This window comes from Amblyomma americanum, chromosome 4 (assembly GCF_052857255.1).
Source record: "Amblyomma americanum isolate KBUSLIRL-KWMA chromosome 4, ASM5285725v1, whole genome shotgun sequence".
In the NCBI taxonomy this organism is placed as follows: Eukaryota; Metazoa; Arthropoda; class Arachnida; order Ixodida; family Ixodidae; genus Amblyomma; species Amblyomma americanum.
The window spans coordinates 214,624,060-214,642,066 of record NC_135500.1 but is presented as its reverse complement, the minus strand read 5'-3'; the positions used below and the strand labels follow the sequence as shown (position 1 = coordinate 214,642,066).

Below are 18,007 nucleotides of genomic sequence, written 5' to 3'. Positions count from 1 at the left end.
TGCCGCTTTTTTGGGGGGTCACCGTGTTCTTTTGGAGGGGTGTTAGGTGTGCCTCGGAATCCGGGAAGCGCTTTTCTATCACAAGCTGGTGGGAAGCACATGTTTTTTTTTTTTTTGTTGCGGGGCCGAGTTCATGGCACCTGCTCGTTCGCTCTAACCGAGTTATGCGGCCACAGCTGTTCATTGCATGTGTGACCCAGTTCCATTGGCCTAAAATGTAAGTTGACGGTAGCACCACCCTGATTCGCAATAAGCGAGCATTCGTTAGAACGCAGATTGAAAAAGAAACTCCAAAAGAAATTGATTATCTTAGCGGCTGAGTGACTAGTGCTTGTTTTACCTCATTCCTTCTTTCCTTTTGTTGACCGTACTCAATCAGCGATGCAATGCCGCTTGTTGATTGTGCATATATTCTCCTATTTATTGAGTCATCATAGCTTAAAATTCATCAGCCGTAAGTTAGCGCCTGTGTCTGTCCGCTCCTTTAGTCCAGTATTTTTTAGTGCTGCACCTTTTCCTGCGAAATGTACCGACTAGCCCAGACAAGTAAACTTTCGTTAGAGCTGCGGCCGCGATAATTGGGCTCGACTGTATACGATTGAGATGCAGTGTTAAACTGAGGTACGAGCTACTCAGATTCTAATTTTATCCACCCTAATCACGCTCTTATTTGTTTTTTTTTTTGTTTATTCCCGCTCTTTTCCTTCAGTTTCACTGTTGATCGTAGGTCTCTGTTAGGAAGCGTTTTGCATGGCTTCCGGCTTTGATGCCTTGTTATTTAAACGAAGGATTGGGTTTTCGGCTCGGAATGCGCGCCTTTCACCGAGCAATCAGAGAGAGAAACATTATTTAGAATGCGGATTTAAGAAAAAATTTTGTGAGAAAGTTTATAATTGGCCGTTTCCAAAAACATTACTCTGGTTTATCTGTATCAGTGCATAACTCTGCGCTCCCGCCCGTGGTGGTACGACTAAATTTTGAAACAGGCTAAGGTGCAATTTCTAAGTGCAAACGAAGAAAAGACGCGCACGGGGAATCGCTGGTCACTACCCTGCACACGGCTCTGATTGCGTTAGCAAAACACTGACAACATCTCGAATGGGTTTTCGCTCCTGCGAATATCTGACGATTGAGCAATTCGCGATTCTGCTGATGCTCGTGCGGCAGTGAAGCAGGCTTTCGATAATTCGGAAACAAAGTAGACATCTGATTCAAACGAGGCAAACTCCGATCAAACGAGTCTCGCCGGTGAAGACATTGAGTGTAGATGGTTTAGTTCGCTCAATTTTCTATGTTTAGTTATCTTGTGCTCCCTGATAGATAAAATCACAATAGCAGTAGCTATAATAATGTAGCTTATTATTCAGGAGTCTATCCTCCGTTTTTGTTCCCTCTAACAAAAAAAATGCTCTGGTTGTCACCGCAGTTTTCTTGCGGAAATGCCTGAAGGTGGCGAGATTCGGGTTTAATTTTTCAGTATTTTGAACCCTTCAAGAGGTCTGCTTCCAGTGAAAGCAGCTGTGTCGTCCAAAGAAAGTGGTAGTCGATTCATCCATCAGGAACCATGCTTCCAAGACGTCAACATACAACGGCCCAAGGTACTGTGCTTGGGGATACATGCAATGGGGACGAGCACATCTAAATAGTTCTGCACCGTGCCCAATGCAGAGATGTTGACAGTAGTTCTGAAAGCGCTTGAATAAATGACGCTTCTCAATATATATATATATATATATATATATATATATATATATATATATATATATATATATATATATATATATATATATATATATATATATATATATATATATATATATATATATATAAAACGTATACGCTTCAGAATGCAGTGTCAAACATTTGCCGGCTTTGTCCGTTCCTTGCTGTAAATGGCTCGGAACGTTTTATACTCGCAACAGACCAAGCTAATCGTGTTTGTGATTGTGTCTCTCGCTGCATAAATTTGAAGCTAATGGTAAGAAGGACACGACTGAACATCTTTCGCAGCTGTCGTTGTCGGGTTGTAAGTTGCCATGTCATTAGAATAGTGGCATAAAGCCGTTCTCTCTTGGAATTATATGCGCGCAAATTCCAACTGCCGTCCTGAGTCTCGCTCCTCTGGAATGCGTTGCACCCTGAATGACTTGAAGGTATAGGCAACTACAGTAGGCTAGAGACCTGCAGATTTAGACACCAGTGATATGTGAGCGATAAACATTTACTTCAACATGAGTTCATACAGCGTGGGATGAGTTCTTACAAAATGTACTTGATAACAAGCCATATCTTTTACTTCGTTATATCAAAGCTCTTCTGCTGTATATTGTCAACCGCTGACAAGTGAATATCGGTTCTCTTGAAGACAATGACGCTGAGTGTGTTCGAGAGCGTTCAATGTGCCATTAAGCCTGAGGACATCATCATCACCATCATCAAAGCCCCAGGTCGTAGAATACCTCTCTGCGCTGCACAATTGTTTGTGGAGAATTCACCGTAACAATATTATCAATACAAATAATGCGAATAACCCAGATATCCGAACAATGCTCTTTGGAACATAATTCAAATACCTGTACATTTCATATAAATTACGTTAATAAAACCGAAATTTTTGGAAAAGGATTACAGCCATTCTTAAGGTAATTTCGTTAAAAAGCATTTTGCGCCGCTCATCAGCCAGCAGGGTATCAGCGGTCTCTAATTGACTCCTCCCGTTGCATATCGTTTTAAGAAAGGCATGACAAAGCCCTAGGGGAAAAGAAAGCATTGCTACAGAGCCAAGAAACAAACGCAGTCAGTCATGAGCCGCAAGAGAAAATTGTGCAGCTGTGCTTAAATTCGTGGGTTCTCAAACTTAAATTTCCCCAAATATGTTGGAGGACACGATGAGACCAAACATGGAAGGCAAAGGGCAGACAAAAAAAAAACATTTGCGAGGCCCCTACAAAACAAAGAAAGCAGAACAGCTGTCGTACAAGCCTCAAACTGTTTAGGCACAAGGAAAGTCCAGAGGCGCAGTGAAAGAAAGCTTTAAAAAAAAAACGCAACCATCATGCTCGCGTGGTTCGTCAGTCGTAAACGAAAATGCTTGATTACGCCAGCATGGAATGCTTCCCTACCGCACACCTCTGCGAAGGCCGCCGTCCAAGCACGTAGTTGCCAGACGACTTCCCTTTACGACTCTGGCAGCGGCGTGCCAAGACGCCGGCCTGATTTTTACGACGGCTCAAGAACGAGCCTCGAGCACACGTTCGTTACCGCCCGGCACCGGCATGCTTCTCTTCTGCGGCAATTACTTAACCCAATCAAATTAAATTACCAAAGTTTCAGTAGTTGCGCCAATCCCGCAGCCACCTTTAAGTTTTGATGATCAGTGCAGACGTGGTTGGAAGGAAGTTGGGTGGGATTATTGCGTCTGCGAGCAGGCGAACCTATATCACTCAGCACTCAGACTAGTCGTGATGCAGAGACAGCTGTTGGCGGTGATACTCAAATGCGCCTCACAATCTTTACACGCAGATGCTGCAGGATGATTTTTGCATACCAACTCTCGAGCTAATCAACCGCGTAGTCACTCACTTAAGGAAAACAAAACACAAAACTGATCACAATAAATTCGCTAACACTCACTTTGCGAGAAGTGCCGGGAAAGGTGTATAAGGGGAGGCCAATAGCCAAGTTGGAACGAAGAAAGGAGATTGCATTGATTTAGGTGTTGTCGATTCCTTCTGTAGTCGACAATCATGTTCTAAATAGGCACACACGAAAGTAGACCGCCTTCTTATTGACAAAATAAATTTCCTCTTTCTCGAAGATAACATTCCATGCAAGCTGAATTAGGGCAGAGGAATATACAGTTGTTAGAAATTTGTCCACAAATTTAATATTCTTTAAAACACGTACAAATTTCATACATCATTATGACCGGGCCAAAGAGGCTGAATAGCTCGCTTAACGCTACGTCTTTTAAGTAGTGTCTCGGAATATATTTCTCCTCAAAGCGTTTGAAGTGCATCTCAAGCAGATCACTACGAAATTTACGTCATGACAATTTCTGCACTATTTTTACAGATCATATTATTCATCTTTTATTTTGCTACAGCGCCATCTGTAGCCTCTTCTACGTCTGTTTAGGATAAAAAGTTATGAAGAGCTAACAAAAACGGCAATTAGCAGAGGCAACTTTCTGAAAGTTTTGTACATTACTGACTAAATCTGGCCAAGAACAAACAAGCCCTTGTGAAGCTAACGTGCGCAAAATTTAACAGAAAAGTTTTTGCAGAACTCCTCTAAATATGACAGGGGTTATGAGTAGCGTTTCTTTGAGTTCGCTGGCTGAATGAAAGTGGAGCAAGCACAAATATCAGCTTCTGCTGTTTTTCTAAACCATGCAGAATAGCAGAATAAACTCCACTAGTAACAGCTGCGTCAAACTGGGAGGAGTGTTCCGCCCGTCCTCTTGGCTTTGCATGCGTTATTAGGGGAATAAAGTTTGATATTTGGAGTAGTTATCTCGGAACATGGTCGTGTTACGAGAAGTCTACAAAATTGGACAGCCTAGGATTAAGACTGCCTCTCAATTCCCAATATAAATATGCACGCTAATGAGATGACTAAAAGGTTTTTAAATTGATGAAAGTTAATTAGAAGACTCAGAAACAAATATTATCTCAGTTCGTGTCCTCAAATTCACAAAGCACGCATGCAGGAACGCCTTTGGTGTAAAAGAAACATTTTGTTTTTTAAAACAAACGTGAAGGTCTAATTTTGGTCATCCTGTAAGGCTAGTCCCAAAGTAAGCCGTAATAATAGCCTCGGAACCGAAACAAAAGTGTCCATCTCAGAAAAAAAAAAATTGGGGAAAAATTTGTCAGTTTTCCGTCCATGAAAGAAAAAAATAATTGTCCTTCACGTGACGTGTGCGTTTAACAGTAAAGCTGGATGCCACCTCCACTCGTCACCTATTAATCAATTTGTGTTAGTTATGGGTAAACGTGTCAACTGTAATTGTCTGGAAATGGGGGGCCCTCTCTTTCAACATGCAGCGTGGTTGTTTGTAGTGATTAAGGGGCTGCAGCCTTGTAGAGATACTGATACCAGTTGCAAATAGGGGTAGGTGAAACCGTGCAATGTAAAAACAAAAATACGGTGTCACTTTTTTTACTTATCTTGACTCCTCCTTTATCTGCACCGCTGACCTATGCTTTGGTATAGTAGATATTGACCGCGGCGCAGTCTATGAGCATTCATCACTGTGATCCATTACAGCACCTAGCATTGACAGCACTCAATGCGTCCTTTTAGACCAAACTTTCGTCCTTTCGGAGAGGAGCTGTGTTGCCAACGCCTTTAAATTTTTTGGGACTAAATTCAGAGATTTACCGTTTGACTGCTACAAAATTCAACCTTCAGTACTGGGACACCTGCCTTCGGTGCGGGGATCGACCAACCTTCTATCACATGACATGCGGCCTGAGACAACGCTGTCTAGCGGTCACGTGGAAGACCAACATAGACTGATCGACCGGGCTCGTATCGTCGCAGCAGCCGCAGGGGCTCTGCATTAGGGGCTCTACCCACGCAACTCGCTGAGACCTCTACTGAGCAGTAAAAGCTTTTCATTCATTTATCCAGAGCTGCTCGAAACAGCTGTTCTGAATCACTGACGCTAAGGACGCTCTTGATTCAATGTCAGGTGTAAGAACCAGTGAAAAATACAATTATGTGAAAAAAATTGGAGGGGACGCTTAAGCGCCGCCTTAACGGTATTGCACTGAGACTGGGGAGTGCTACAATCAAGACAAGTGGACAACACATAAGTACACCACGATACACGAGCGCAATATGTGGTGTTATGTGGCGTTGTCTCCTTGTCTTGACTGTAACGCTCCCCAGTCTCAGTATGAACAACCAACTAGCCCCCTACAAAGGTATTGCCCTATAGAGTAATGGATTAATTTTCATTTATGTAGATGACCATTCTCTACTTTGCATTCATAGATCCTTGGCAGTCTTCACACCCCTCCTGGCGCAGTGGCTAAGCAGTTAAGCGATGCGCCACTGCCCTGCAGTATCAGGTGCTCCCAGCGGTGGGCCTTGTGCGACGCACGTTGCTCTTCCCGAGCGGTCAATCATTAATTTAACTGATACCTGCCACGGTGGGCAGTTTGCTTACTAACCGCTGAGTAGGTTGTGATGACACCGTAAGGTCACACGACCTAGGTGGCCAACGTGCTTCCTAGGCTGCTCTCTGGGCACCACCTGTCAGAGTCATACCATGATTTTTCGCTCAAAACGTCGATGCCGACAAAGCCGACACCGGATTTTCTGCTTAACGGGGCCTTTTACGCATTCGCGTTGATACCAGTTGTTCGTGGTGTGTAAACTATATAGTCAGAGTGAGGAATACGGGCAGCACACTTCAAAATTAGACAGCACCGCCTCCAATGTTAGATTGCTATTGATTTGAAGGCCTACGACGAATCAGCTTATTGAGCTATGGACTAATCTTCGAATCTGATGCGATGTCAAGATAACAGATGGACGTTCAATGTGACAGACTGGATTCCGAGGGAAGGGAACCGTAGCACTGGGCGGCAGGAAATAAGGCGGGTGGATGAGATTAAGAAGCTTGCGGGGATAGGGTGGCCGTAGCTTGCACAGGGGAGCGTTAATTGGGGAGATATTTGAGAGGCCTCCATCTTGCAGTGGGTGTAGTCAGGATCATGATGATGATGATGATGATAATGATGATGATGATGATGCATAGCAACAAACGCACCTAAGAAAGTGCTTCCTGGCTCTTTTTGCGCGATATGTTCGCATGCATCATAAGCGCACATAGAGGCAAAGAGCTGGTTACCGGCGCAGTTTTATAGCTAAAGGCCTTTATGGGAGGCACTCCACAATGGAGCCACCCGTATCTTCACCACACTGTTTCGCACACTTAAAATAAGGTGACAAAACTATGCAAGGCGTGGTCAATCGCCACAGTGGTTTCTCGAAGAGTCCCTTGGCAGATGAACGGCCGCAACAGCGAAGGCGGCTCTCGCTCGTCGCCGCACTCAACAGCGACACTGCACGCCACGGCACAGTGCAAATCCTGCCCTGAGCGCTGCCAAACGTGACGCTGATCGCCGTCGGAGCAAGACCGAGCGTCGCCGCCAGTTGCAAGCCTCCGCTACTCGTTATCGTCGCAAGCGGCCGCGGGAGGGTTCGTAGCAGGCACGACCGTCGACGGCCGCTGCTGAGATCGCAGGAAAAGCTGTTGCATGCGGATGCCACACGTCGGCGCCGCCGCTAGAGCGTCGAAGAGGCCAACAAGAAGCTGCGCCGATGAACGCCAGTGGGTCGCCGCCGCTGGTAAATAAGTGACGGCGTGAAATTCGTGCGATTGCGTTCGGCCTCTCCTCATTGCTGTGCGACGGACTGCGGTTACAGCGAGACCTCTGTGTGCCTGCATGGAGACTTCCATGCGGCATATCTGACCGTGTTTAAACTGAGTGCTACGGCCGAACGCTATGTGTGCGGCAGACAGCAGGGTGGTGCGCCTCCCTATGAACAACGGTTACACGAATCCGCCGATCGCGGCGCACCTGCTGCCGTTCAGCAGCGCCCCCTGCGCTTCCGCTCACTATGGCGCGTTACGGAGCAGAGCGTAAGCGACGCGCATTTTTTGTCCCAGGTAGCAGCACCCTGTCCTTGTGTGGAAGCGCGAGAACACAAGGACACAGCAGACAAGTGGATGGGACGAGCGTTATCTCGTCTATTTCTCTGCTGTGTCCTTTTGTTTTTGCGCTTCCACACCTCGTCATGACCTACCACTGCTCTCTCCCTCTTTGCTTTTCATTTCAGTCGTCATCTCTTGCCTCACGGTACGATTCAGGTGTCCACCCCGAGCGAGGTGCCAACTGACACTTGCTCTTTTCTTCGCCAAACATAAGTAGCCTACGACATGGCAGACATGTGAAACCCAAGGAACGCCGAGCTCGTTACTCCTTGCTTTGCAGCGGGCAGTGCCCGGGTACCTCAACAAAAGACATATCGTTAGTCAACTGCCCGCCAAAGCTGGGTTGGTCAGCTAAAGGTGTTTTCTCGGCATCTTCCAAGAAGTGTGATACTTGAGAATCCGGCGTATCCCACACATCACTGTTAGTGTCATTTGAAATGTATAGGAAAAAGCGGAAGGGTTTCTTGATTTCATGGACGAGGAGTCCTATCGACGTGTTTATGAAAAGCGCATGTTCTTTCGTTGCTGGTTGTATTTGACTATCCGCTTATATTTCTGCTCTTGACATACAAGCTATGTACGACAAGAGCATCTCTTAAGGTTATGAAAATGTGCGATTTGATAGCACCCTTCAAGTAGCATGTAGGCTTCCTCAAATGCAAACATGCCTGCGGGGGTGCACCTTTACAGAGAAGTAAGGATGGCCGTTGTGGAAAGATGGATGAAAAAGAAAATAAGGGTGCTGTCAGACGTAACGTGGATCATGTTTCAGACATAAAGTTCAGACGTAAAGTTGAAGCACGTTTATACGGAGTGGTCAGGATTTCACCTATATTCTTAGCTAAATATAGCAGGATAAAATCAAGCCGCAAAACTGTACGCCTGCTGTTCGTAAAGCAAACAAAAAAATCCATGAAATAAAGATGTGAGTAATTGAAATGAAAGACAATGTAGGATCCACGATTGCGTCAGATGTAATACCATATGTAATACCATATTTCCGGTAGACTGAAAAAGCACGCATGCTCAGGCTAGCATCGGTGTGGACTCACGGGTCAGTAAGCTTCCTGCGACTCGCAATTCCTCTAATTTGCTATTGCCGTGTAACGAGGAAAGTAAGAGAATTTAGTCGCTATTTATGACTAAAACCTAATTACGTATTTTCTCAGAAACGCAGCAGCTTATTGTGGAATTCTAAAAGTTCTTTGTGGTAGTACCTTTTGTACGAATCATACAAGGCTTGCATGGAAAGTGTCAAGTAATAATTCTAATCTCTATTGCTCTAGACTTAGCTCTTCATAAAGCTGCTTGCGAAAGGGCACCACACTGCTCACACATGAGTCATCAGTTTTGTTGGCGTCAGCACTCTGAGACACTATTATACGGAACAGTGTGCAGTGTTCGCCTCCGATTTTTAGAGCTGGGGCAAACAGCCCTGCTGAAGTATCGTTCGAAGAGCAGGACATTACAAATAATCGAAAATGGCGTGCAGGGAATATGGCAATTCATGGACGCCGTGAAGAAGTACTTGAACGCATGTTCCAGAAGTGGCAAGAACGGCAGGTGTCTTTTGGCAGTTCTCATGGCGAATACTTTTCAGAGGAGTGAAATGTCAGTCTCCAGCCCTTAAGAAGATCACGATAGGCCAGTAAACATTTCGTAGAATTAGATAAGGGCGTATATTTTCCACTCATACCTTTTTCTGATGAATAGCTGCAGTTAGGTAACAAGCCGAAGACATGCGTAAAACATGAAATGTTCCCACATTTTGCCAAAGAAAAGCGCATGCGAAAGTGCTACTGCCAGATGAAACTTTAATTGCATACGTGTCATTAAAGAAGGCGAATAAGCGCTTTATTGAGGCTGGAACTTCAAAAAAAAAGCAAGAATTAGACGCTTCTGTTTAAATGAATATTGGAAGATACGTTCGCAAGTCCATGAAAAAAATATAGAGGTTCCACTGTATTCTGAACCCTTTCATTATGAACCTTCTATTTCTTCATGACGCTAATTGGAAGCATGCTCGAAAAGTTGCAAACACGGTAGGTTTCTCCTGGCAGTTCCCACGAGAACTACATTTAAAATTCGTTAAATGCCATTGCTCTCTCCAGAAGAAGTTAACCATAAGCCTGTCAACTCGCGACATTGAGCCTCGATAGTTGTTAAAACACATGTCTAAAAGCAGTGACACGAAGTATTTAAACAATAACGCTAGCATGAAGCATTCAATCCCCACTCAATAGCCCGGAAATCCACGCATGCGACAGCATGCGTATTTTTATGCGCAGTTGTGCTCACTGCTAGAATGTTGACGTAGCTAGTCCTGATATAGAGGCCACAAGCGTATAGAGATCGTGGGATTCGAGCAATAGCGACTACCAGATGAACGATCATGTCATAGTGAAATCGAAAAAAAAGAAAATGTAATCAAAATAACTGTGTTTGCCAATAAGTTGTCTGAAGATTCCTGCCACCTCAAAATGCAACCCGGCCGATTAAAAAAAAATGTTTGCACAGCAACATTTTGTCGAAAACTTGCGCTTGTTGGGTAACCAAAAGTTAATCTACGCCACCTGTCATGAAATGCGTTTCATAAAGTCACCAATGCGCCTTGAGCGTTATGTTTGAACAACGGCGACACGAAAGTAAGTTTAGACAGCAAGCATTTAAATAGGGCCTGTCTTGGTAAGCAGGCTATAAATTTCACTGCCGTAATCGAGTTTGGACACGTGTTATGGCTAGAGCGTGCGTCTATGAAAAGACGTAGGAAGAAGGTACGGTAGGTACAAAAAAAAAAGAGCCGGCGGCAACGGCTAGAAAACGTGTAGAAGGACACTAAGCAAGAGGCGTGGAGAAAGACGTGTCGGGGGGGGGGGGGGGGGGGGGGACGAATGGTCGATGATGTTCGCGTAGACGCCGCTTGGCGCGCACTGGCGGCATCGCGTTCCCTCATTCGCGGTGTGAAGTCGGTGCGCGGAGTATTGTGTTAAGCGTCCCTTAATTGCGAGCCGCCACCTGCGACCGCAGCGTGGCCAGGAGAGAAGCGGTGACGACAGCGTGGATTGGGGCAACGACGCACGCGCCTCGCGTTAGCGGCTCACAGCGCGTGCACGCTATTTATAGCCACTGTCTGTCCGGAGCTTCTCGCTGCCGCTGGAATGTCACACCTGGTTACTTCCTCTTTTTACCACCTTCGCTTCGATACTTCGTTCCGCGCTTCTTGGGGTGTCTACCACGTGTTCAGAATATGCTGCTGCTTTCGCGGTGCTTATTATGTGCACTGCGTCTTTCACACCTCCCACGGAGCTGCCCCAAGATGGTCTGTCAGCTACACCGCCTTTCCTTTTTCCAAACCGAACTCGTGCTTGTGAGGCCAAGAACCGAACGATTCTTCTCGGCGCGAGGCTGCGATTACTTTCAGTATGCTCGACGTTAGCGTTAGGCATCGAGGAGAGCTGGAGTGTGGCATGAAGGCTTGGCTTTAAAAGCTCAATTTGATTTGCAAAGAAAGAAGGAGCAAAGGAGCGTCATCACGGCCCTCTTTTATGGCGGAATAAAAATAAACTGCCCGAAAAGCGCGAATACACTCGTTGGTGGGCAATAACAGTTCTGATGCGTTTGTCCGTGGTGAAGGGCCTACATGGCCGGCAAGTTTTTCTAGGGGTTTAATATTCGCTATCGGCTGTTTAGCGTACCGGCTTCTTAGAAGAAGACGGAACGAGGAATGGTCTGTTGCAATTCGCGATAGGGGAACGTTATCGGTGCCTTAGTAATGTAAAGGGGTCACATTGGTCTGCAAAATTGTAGCGCGTTATCTCTTCTCAGGAAGATATTTCCTTGCAAGTACACACAACGCTAAAGTCTTGAATAGCGTGTAAACACTTCAGGTTAAGGACTGCGCAAGACACTTCTCGTTGTAGGCAACTGCAAATGGCGTCCACTCATGCAAATTTTGTTTGAGAGCAATAAACTAGTTGTTAACATAATGGGAAGCATTTACACATTATTTTCTAGTAGTAATGCGCTCCTCCAATGGCAGTGCACAGGCAATGTGCAGGTAGGCTGATAATTTGCTCTGTGGGAAAAGTTCAACACAGATGACCTTGAAAAAAATGGTTATATTTCAAAACAAACTTTTCAGCCGATATCGGAAAACCAGTGCTTCTGACGACCAAGCCATTTATTGCCTTAAAAAGGAATGAAACAGAAGCAGCATCTTTCAAACCCACATCTTACCCTACGCGAAGGAAGCAGAAGTGGCTAAAGGATATCAACAATGATGAAAGTTGCCGCTATTTGTTGCCCTTAGAGTAATGCAAATTCAAAAGTCGCGTAAGCGTGCGCAAGAACTAGCCTTAAATACAAAACTGTGGGTTAGATGCACTCAGAAGTACAATCCTGAAAGCAACCCTTCTGCGCATGCGCACTTTCGGCCTGCTGCTTTCTCAATAGTGTGTAAGCTGCTCCATGCGTTCTCTTGATGATTTATGCTCAGTAGCAAGTTTCAGAATGTCCGGGAGGGCATTTACAAAATACTTTAAGCTAGGATGGTGATCGCGAATAGCTAAAAATATTTGGGAACTATTTCGCAACGTGCTCCTTCGGGCGGCATTTACATAAGCACGGATGACAGGAACTGCTTTTATCCGCGTGGAAAACTTACACAACGTTGAATTGAAAGCAGCGTCTGATAACGACAGGAACGTACGTAAATGCACCAGACAGACGCTTGCTTAAGGAATAGTATTTACATCGAGGAAATTCTCTCTCTGCCAGCTGTACTAGAAAAGAAGATGGCGTATGCGATAAGTTTGTGTGATTAGCCATGAAAGAAAGCTTGCTAAAGAAATGGCGCAGATGCTGAAAACGTGTTGCAAGAATGAGCCAATGAAAAGTAGAAAAAAGGCGGGAAGTGCCCGTAAATAAAGTCTAACTCGATGAATGGTCGGAAGTGTGCTGACATAACTGACAAAGAACGTATTGCAAGGTTTGTGATATTTCTGTAAACTAGAATATAGAAAGTGTACGGTTCCGCAACCATGTTCCGGCATTTCGTAGACGTCAACGCATGAGTTCTCGAAATGTAGTTTTTGTGCTGATTAAGACGAGCAGGCTTGCTAAAAAAGAAACAGGAAGGAGTGCTGTCTCTCATTTGTCGCAAGGCTTCCAATCGTTGCTATGAAAAGCAGCCTTTGTAAGGATCGACGAAGAACTTGACAACGCCGTAGCAACTTTATGAAACGTGAAAACCATTAAACGCAGGGCAGGCGCTGCGGAACGCGACAAGGAAAAAGAATATCGGCACTGCAGAAGCATACGTCTGTGCGGCTTCTCAGGTGCGTCCATTATGCAGCTCATTTCGTAATTAAATGCCAGAGAAGAACCAAAAGACTTAATTCGTCTACTGTCAAATGTTTCCGCACATAGTGTGGTTAAAGAAGCAATTAACACCGCTTTTTTTTCTGCGATGGTCCAATGGAACTCTAGAAACTCTGAGTAACATTCCTTCTTTCGCTGAAAATTGTGATATTTCAGTCCTCAACACAAGTTTCGCTCTGAGACAGCACGTCACACCTGGAATGCGCTCTTCGTTTTTCACTTGCCGTGAGGAAAGAGACTCTGAAACTGGGAGAAATATTTGACGTAGAGATGAAACGCACAAGAAAGCAGTGTCGTATTACAACGATATAGCTGCGTCGTTTATGAGTCTCATATGGTAGCGTTTAGAATTGCTGTAATATTTTTATCTGTGTGCCCTAACTCACACACAATGTCTTGTTAGTGCACATTAACGTTTTTTCTGCCTTCTGCCGTTTCAGAGAGAGGAAGAGAGTGAAAAAGGTGCACCTGCCTAAGGCTCTAGAGAGGACAGACGTTCCAGCGCCGACTCCGCACCTTATTCGGGGTTTACTTGGAGCAATAAGCGCGTAATCTGTGACAATAACTGTGCACGGGGCCTGAAACATCGTTATCCTGCGTATCATCCAGTAGGCCTCATCACAGCGTGCTCTAGAAGACGGCAATCCCAACACTTTCATGGCATGCAAGAAGAAAAGAACGTGCTCATTGAAGTTTGTGTAGAAATTGAAAAGGCAAGGAACATTATTTGACCAGCATCTTCGTGAAGCGCCCTATAACGCACGTTAAAACAAGACACCTTTAAAGTACTTATCTGCTAAAGATTGATATGCAATACCTAGATGTGCAACGCTTCAAAGACTTGTCATGTCTGTTCTTTATACCCAGAAATGTACTTTGTTCTAAACTGCTTAGTTACATTAAAACCACATTTACTGGAAGGTAGGCAGAGCAACGTCGCCTCTGGCTATTCGCAGTGCCGGGTCTTCAGCACTCGTGATCATCGTCATCATCGTCAGTCGTCATCATCGCAAGTGGAACGAGGAGCTAGTATTGCTGTACTATCCTATCATTGCGGGTGCTGGCGGTTTTTACCCCCCCCCCCCATATCATGGGGGTAACTTCCAGTTTAGGGGCTTCCGCATTGTACACGTCTTTCATGCTGCATGTAATATGATTTCCTAGCCTGACATTCCATGGCGGCGCCCGGGAGGCGTTTGCCGCAACTTTCACTTTGCCAGAGCTGTGAATAACAGAACACCTCTATTGTAAATTGCCTTTCACAAAGTTAGGAGAGATTATTTGGGCAATCGTAGCTACACTATGCTGGTGAGGAAGTGACTGTTACCTGATAAAAAATCTGAGTAGTTCGGCAAATATGGGTGACGCTTACGTCAAGAGTGTCTCGGGCGAAAAGTAGCTTAGTTTGTACTGCCTTGGCTATTCCTGGACATGCTTCCGCGAAGCATCGTGCCCACTAGTTTTGTTAGGGCCCGTTCCTTATAATGCATAGCTGACTTTTTCTTTGCAGTGGCACAGCATGCAGCCCTGATGCGTTACGCGCTGCCACGAGGTGGCGTGGAGAGGAGGCACTCACCCCGGCTGCAGGGGGGCTGGACCATTATCCCGACCGGCACTGGTGACAGCGACGGCCACGAAGAGAACGAAGGACCAGCAACCGAACGCCATCGCTTGTCTCATCTCAAAAAACCGTCAGCCTGCGTGTGAAACTTTCGCTGTGCAAGAAAAATCTTCCGGAGACGCGTGCTCAAGTTGAAAGGTCCCTCGCGTGCGGCTGCGCTTTCTTTGGGAGCGCGTCACTCAGATAGAGAATGCGCTCAGCGTGTGCGGTTTGCAGGATTTGGCGGTCAAGACACCTTCAGCGACCGGGCTGGACGTAAACATCTGCGGCTCAGCTTGGGCTTCTCTCTTCTTGCGAGTGCGAGGGGGATGACTCTGCTCTGTCGCAAGCACGAAAGCCAGTGAACTTGGATTCTTCGAGAAAACGGTGAGGTTTGCAAAAGACGGGGATCAGAAGAGAAAGCGGTCGGCGACGGCCGGTCGCCGATCACTTCCTGGAGAGACAGCGAGAGGGTGCACTTCGAAACGGGTGGGACTCGCGCGTCCCCGAACCAAGCGATAAAGAGAGGGTCTCGAAAGATGGGGGTGCGTGTGCCGTGCGCAGCTTGGGTCCGGTTGGAGCCCTTCACGGTTTACCAAGGGAAACAAGGGTGAGGCCTTCTTCTTCCTCCTACTCTTCTTGGGTGCGCGTCGCGCAGCTCAGAGGCGCGGCGTTGCTTCGTGGACAGGGTCTTTGTTTCGAATTCCGTCGGCTGCGCGGGTCGGAACGTTCGGCTTGCTCGATGGAGGCGCTGTGCGCACCTAGTCCGTGGCGGGGCCTTCTCAGGCGACCCCGGTCTGCGGCATGGCGCCCTCGCGAGTGGTTCGCTGGTCGTCGGTCAGGCCGCCTCCGTCGTCCTCGCCGCCGTCTTCCTGCGCGTCCTGCGTCGTGGTCACGCTGCTGGCGTCGAGCGGCGAGATGTCACGCCTGTTGCGGACGGCCCGGGGCGCGATCACATGACACGGCGCGCGGTCGACGCTGGCGGAGCGGCGAGTCCCGGCTTCGGCTCTGCCCGACCTGGAGGCGAGAGTCCCTGTGCGGAGGAGCGTCCCGCGCGCTGCACCGCAGCCGATTCGTGTGCAAGAGAGCCCCGAGGCGCCGGCTTTCGCTCAGCCTCGGCAGAGACCACCGGTTGGAGGGTGATTGTCACTTATGGCGCCGACTGTACGGCAGGGCAGGGTGCGGGGAGGGAAAGAGTATAGCGGCCGGAACAACTGAGCAGACTGCCGAGCCTTGCGAACCAAGTCTTAAAACGCAACGAACCGAACAACGTACGAAGCCAGGTGAAAAGCGGGGGGCGTGCGCTGCTCTCGGGCTTCCCGGCGGGCGTGAGAGGGCCTACGGGGATGAGAACGGAACCGACCAGGAGGACGCAAACAGAAGGCAACTCAGGGGGCAAGAGCGGGCCACGCGCACTGAGCACCAGCAGCAGCAGAGGCAGCGGGAGGCGAGGCCCCGGAGGATGACGGCCTGAAGATGGAGCCCGAGCGTGCGGGGGAAGAAGGGAGCAACGCAAGTTTGGCGACGGAGGCCCGACGGGGACTGGGGAAGGAAAACCCTAAACACAAACAAGGAAAGGGGGGAACCTAAGGCGCCAAGTCCTGCGGGGGGGCTCTCTCGCTGGGCGGGCTACTCCCCTTCAGAGTCCTGCGGCTCGTCTCTGGCAGGGCCCTGGCCGCAGCACCCGAAGACGGGTGGTCTTGGACCGTCGCATACCGGCACTGCAGGATTTCTGAAGCGTCGCTGGCGAGACGTCCCTTTCCCTCGCGTGGCTCGGACTCTCGCCCTCACGAGGCGCATGCGCCGGACAGCCCGAGGAGCTGCCGATCGATCCCAAGGAGCAGCGGGCGCCACCGCCGCCGCGCCACTGACGCGCCCCCGTCCGGCGGAAGTCTCCCCCTTTGGCCCCCCGCCGGGCGCGCGTGGCAACCCCCCGCCGCCATTGCTCGGACCTCTCTCCGCTCTTTTGCGGGACGAAAGGGGAAACGGCCGCCGCCATCCCCTTCCTCTTCAAGGCCTGCTTCGGGATGCCGCCCCTTTTCCTCCCGCTTCCACAGTCGTCGTCTGCCGGTCATCGATTCTTGCACTTGTTTACACCCAGCTTTGCTTCCACTTGCAGTGGTGTTCCAGTTGACTTCTTAATTCTGCACTAGCGCCTTTCTCTTCCCTACGCTTCCGGCTCAATCGACTCTCCCCGGGATCGCACTCATCTTAAACTGTGTGCGGCTCTCGGCCTGCCCTTCGACTACGCTGGTGCCGGTTGCCTTCGCAAGCTGCAGAGCAAAAAAAGTAAGCAACGCTAAAAGGGTTCCAACTGGAACTCACAATGAAAAAAAAAGAAGGAACTAAGAACCGCTGAGAAAGTAGCGTTGATTTTGACGAGCCAACTGTTCCCTCTATTGATTCGTCCCGTCCATCCTCATCCTCCTGTGCTCTTGCAGGGAAACGTCCAAATAAAGTTGAGTAACAAAGTTTGTTCCCTTGCAGAACGTTCTGGTACCGCGAAGCTTGTCTGCCGACAGGCATGGTCAGTTATGTTCTAACTTAGCTTCATGAGCACGACTGCGTAAGTAAGACACGCTTCCGACTTCTTTCACCATACTCCACGTATTAAATTACGCTACAGCGGGTTTACCCAAAAATCACTGCAGCAAAGCTGTCCAGACTGCAGAAGAGTTTTACTTGCAACCTGTCTTCCTTCCATGCTTGTTTATATGGTATGAACAGTAGCTAAAACACGTAAGTGCAGTGGAAACTGGTGACGATAGGCACTCAATCCAGCATTTCGAGTCCGTGTTTCGTTTATAAAGGTCTTTCCCGCCTCTCATCAGCCTTCATGTAGCCATGAATATGGCATCTACAAACAAAAGAGCCTAAATTGTATATTGCCTCGTGGAATGAGTAACATATAAAATCTCCGATTGGAAAGAAAAAGCTAAGACTTAAAACTTGTGTTTTGGACGCTAGCGCATTAGCCTACATTTGCAAAGGTTGCGTTTTAAATAGCCCAAAAATTCGAATGCCTTCCTTTTTTCACATTGTTTTTTGCGTCGGTTCTCGCATCTCGCAAGCAAATAATGTGTTGCGCTGAAACAGACATTTCTAGAAAATGAATGGTATACTACCTAGGCATGATAGTGAAATAAAGTGTTGCCTGGGTAGACGCAATCACAACGGCAGAAGAAAGTTTAAGAATTGTCAGGGAAGACTGAGAACTCAGAGCACTCGGCACTTTTACATTAATTCTATGTTTTCTTCTCTCCAGTTTTCATGAGGCCGATCTGTTTTTTTTTTGT

At 47.4% G+C, this 18,007-nt stretch overlaps 1 protein-coding gene across 4 annotated transcripts in view; it reads right to left on the bottom strand.

The window, feature by feature from the left end:
- Rdl (Resistant to dieldrin) overlaps nt 1-16,445 on the bottom strand; it is a 228,955-nt gene extending 212,510 nt beyond the window's left edge. For 2 of the 4 annotated variants that reach the window (XM_077663327.1, XM_077663325.1), the window contains exon 1: nt 14,688-16,445. In XM_077663327.1, coding sequence (XP_077519453.1) covers nt 14,688-14,791 — 104 coding nt within the window. In that variant the 5' untranslated portion in view covers nt 14,792-16,445. The remainder of the gene's footprint in view (nt 1-14,687) is intronic. The other 2 variants (XM_077663326.1, XM_077663324.1) reach the window with 1 other exon arrangement.
- Nucleotides 16,446-18,007: the final 1,562 nt, after the last annotated feature.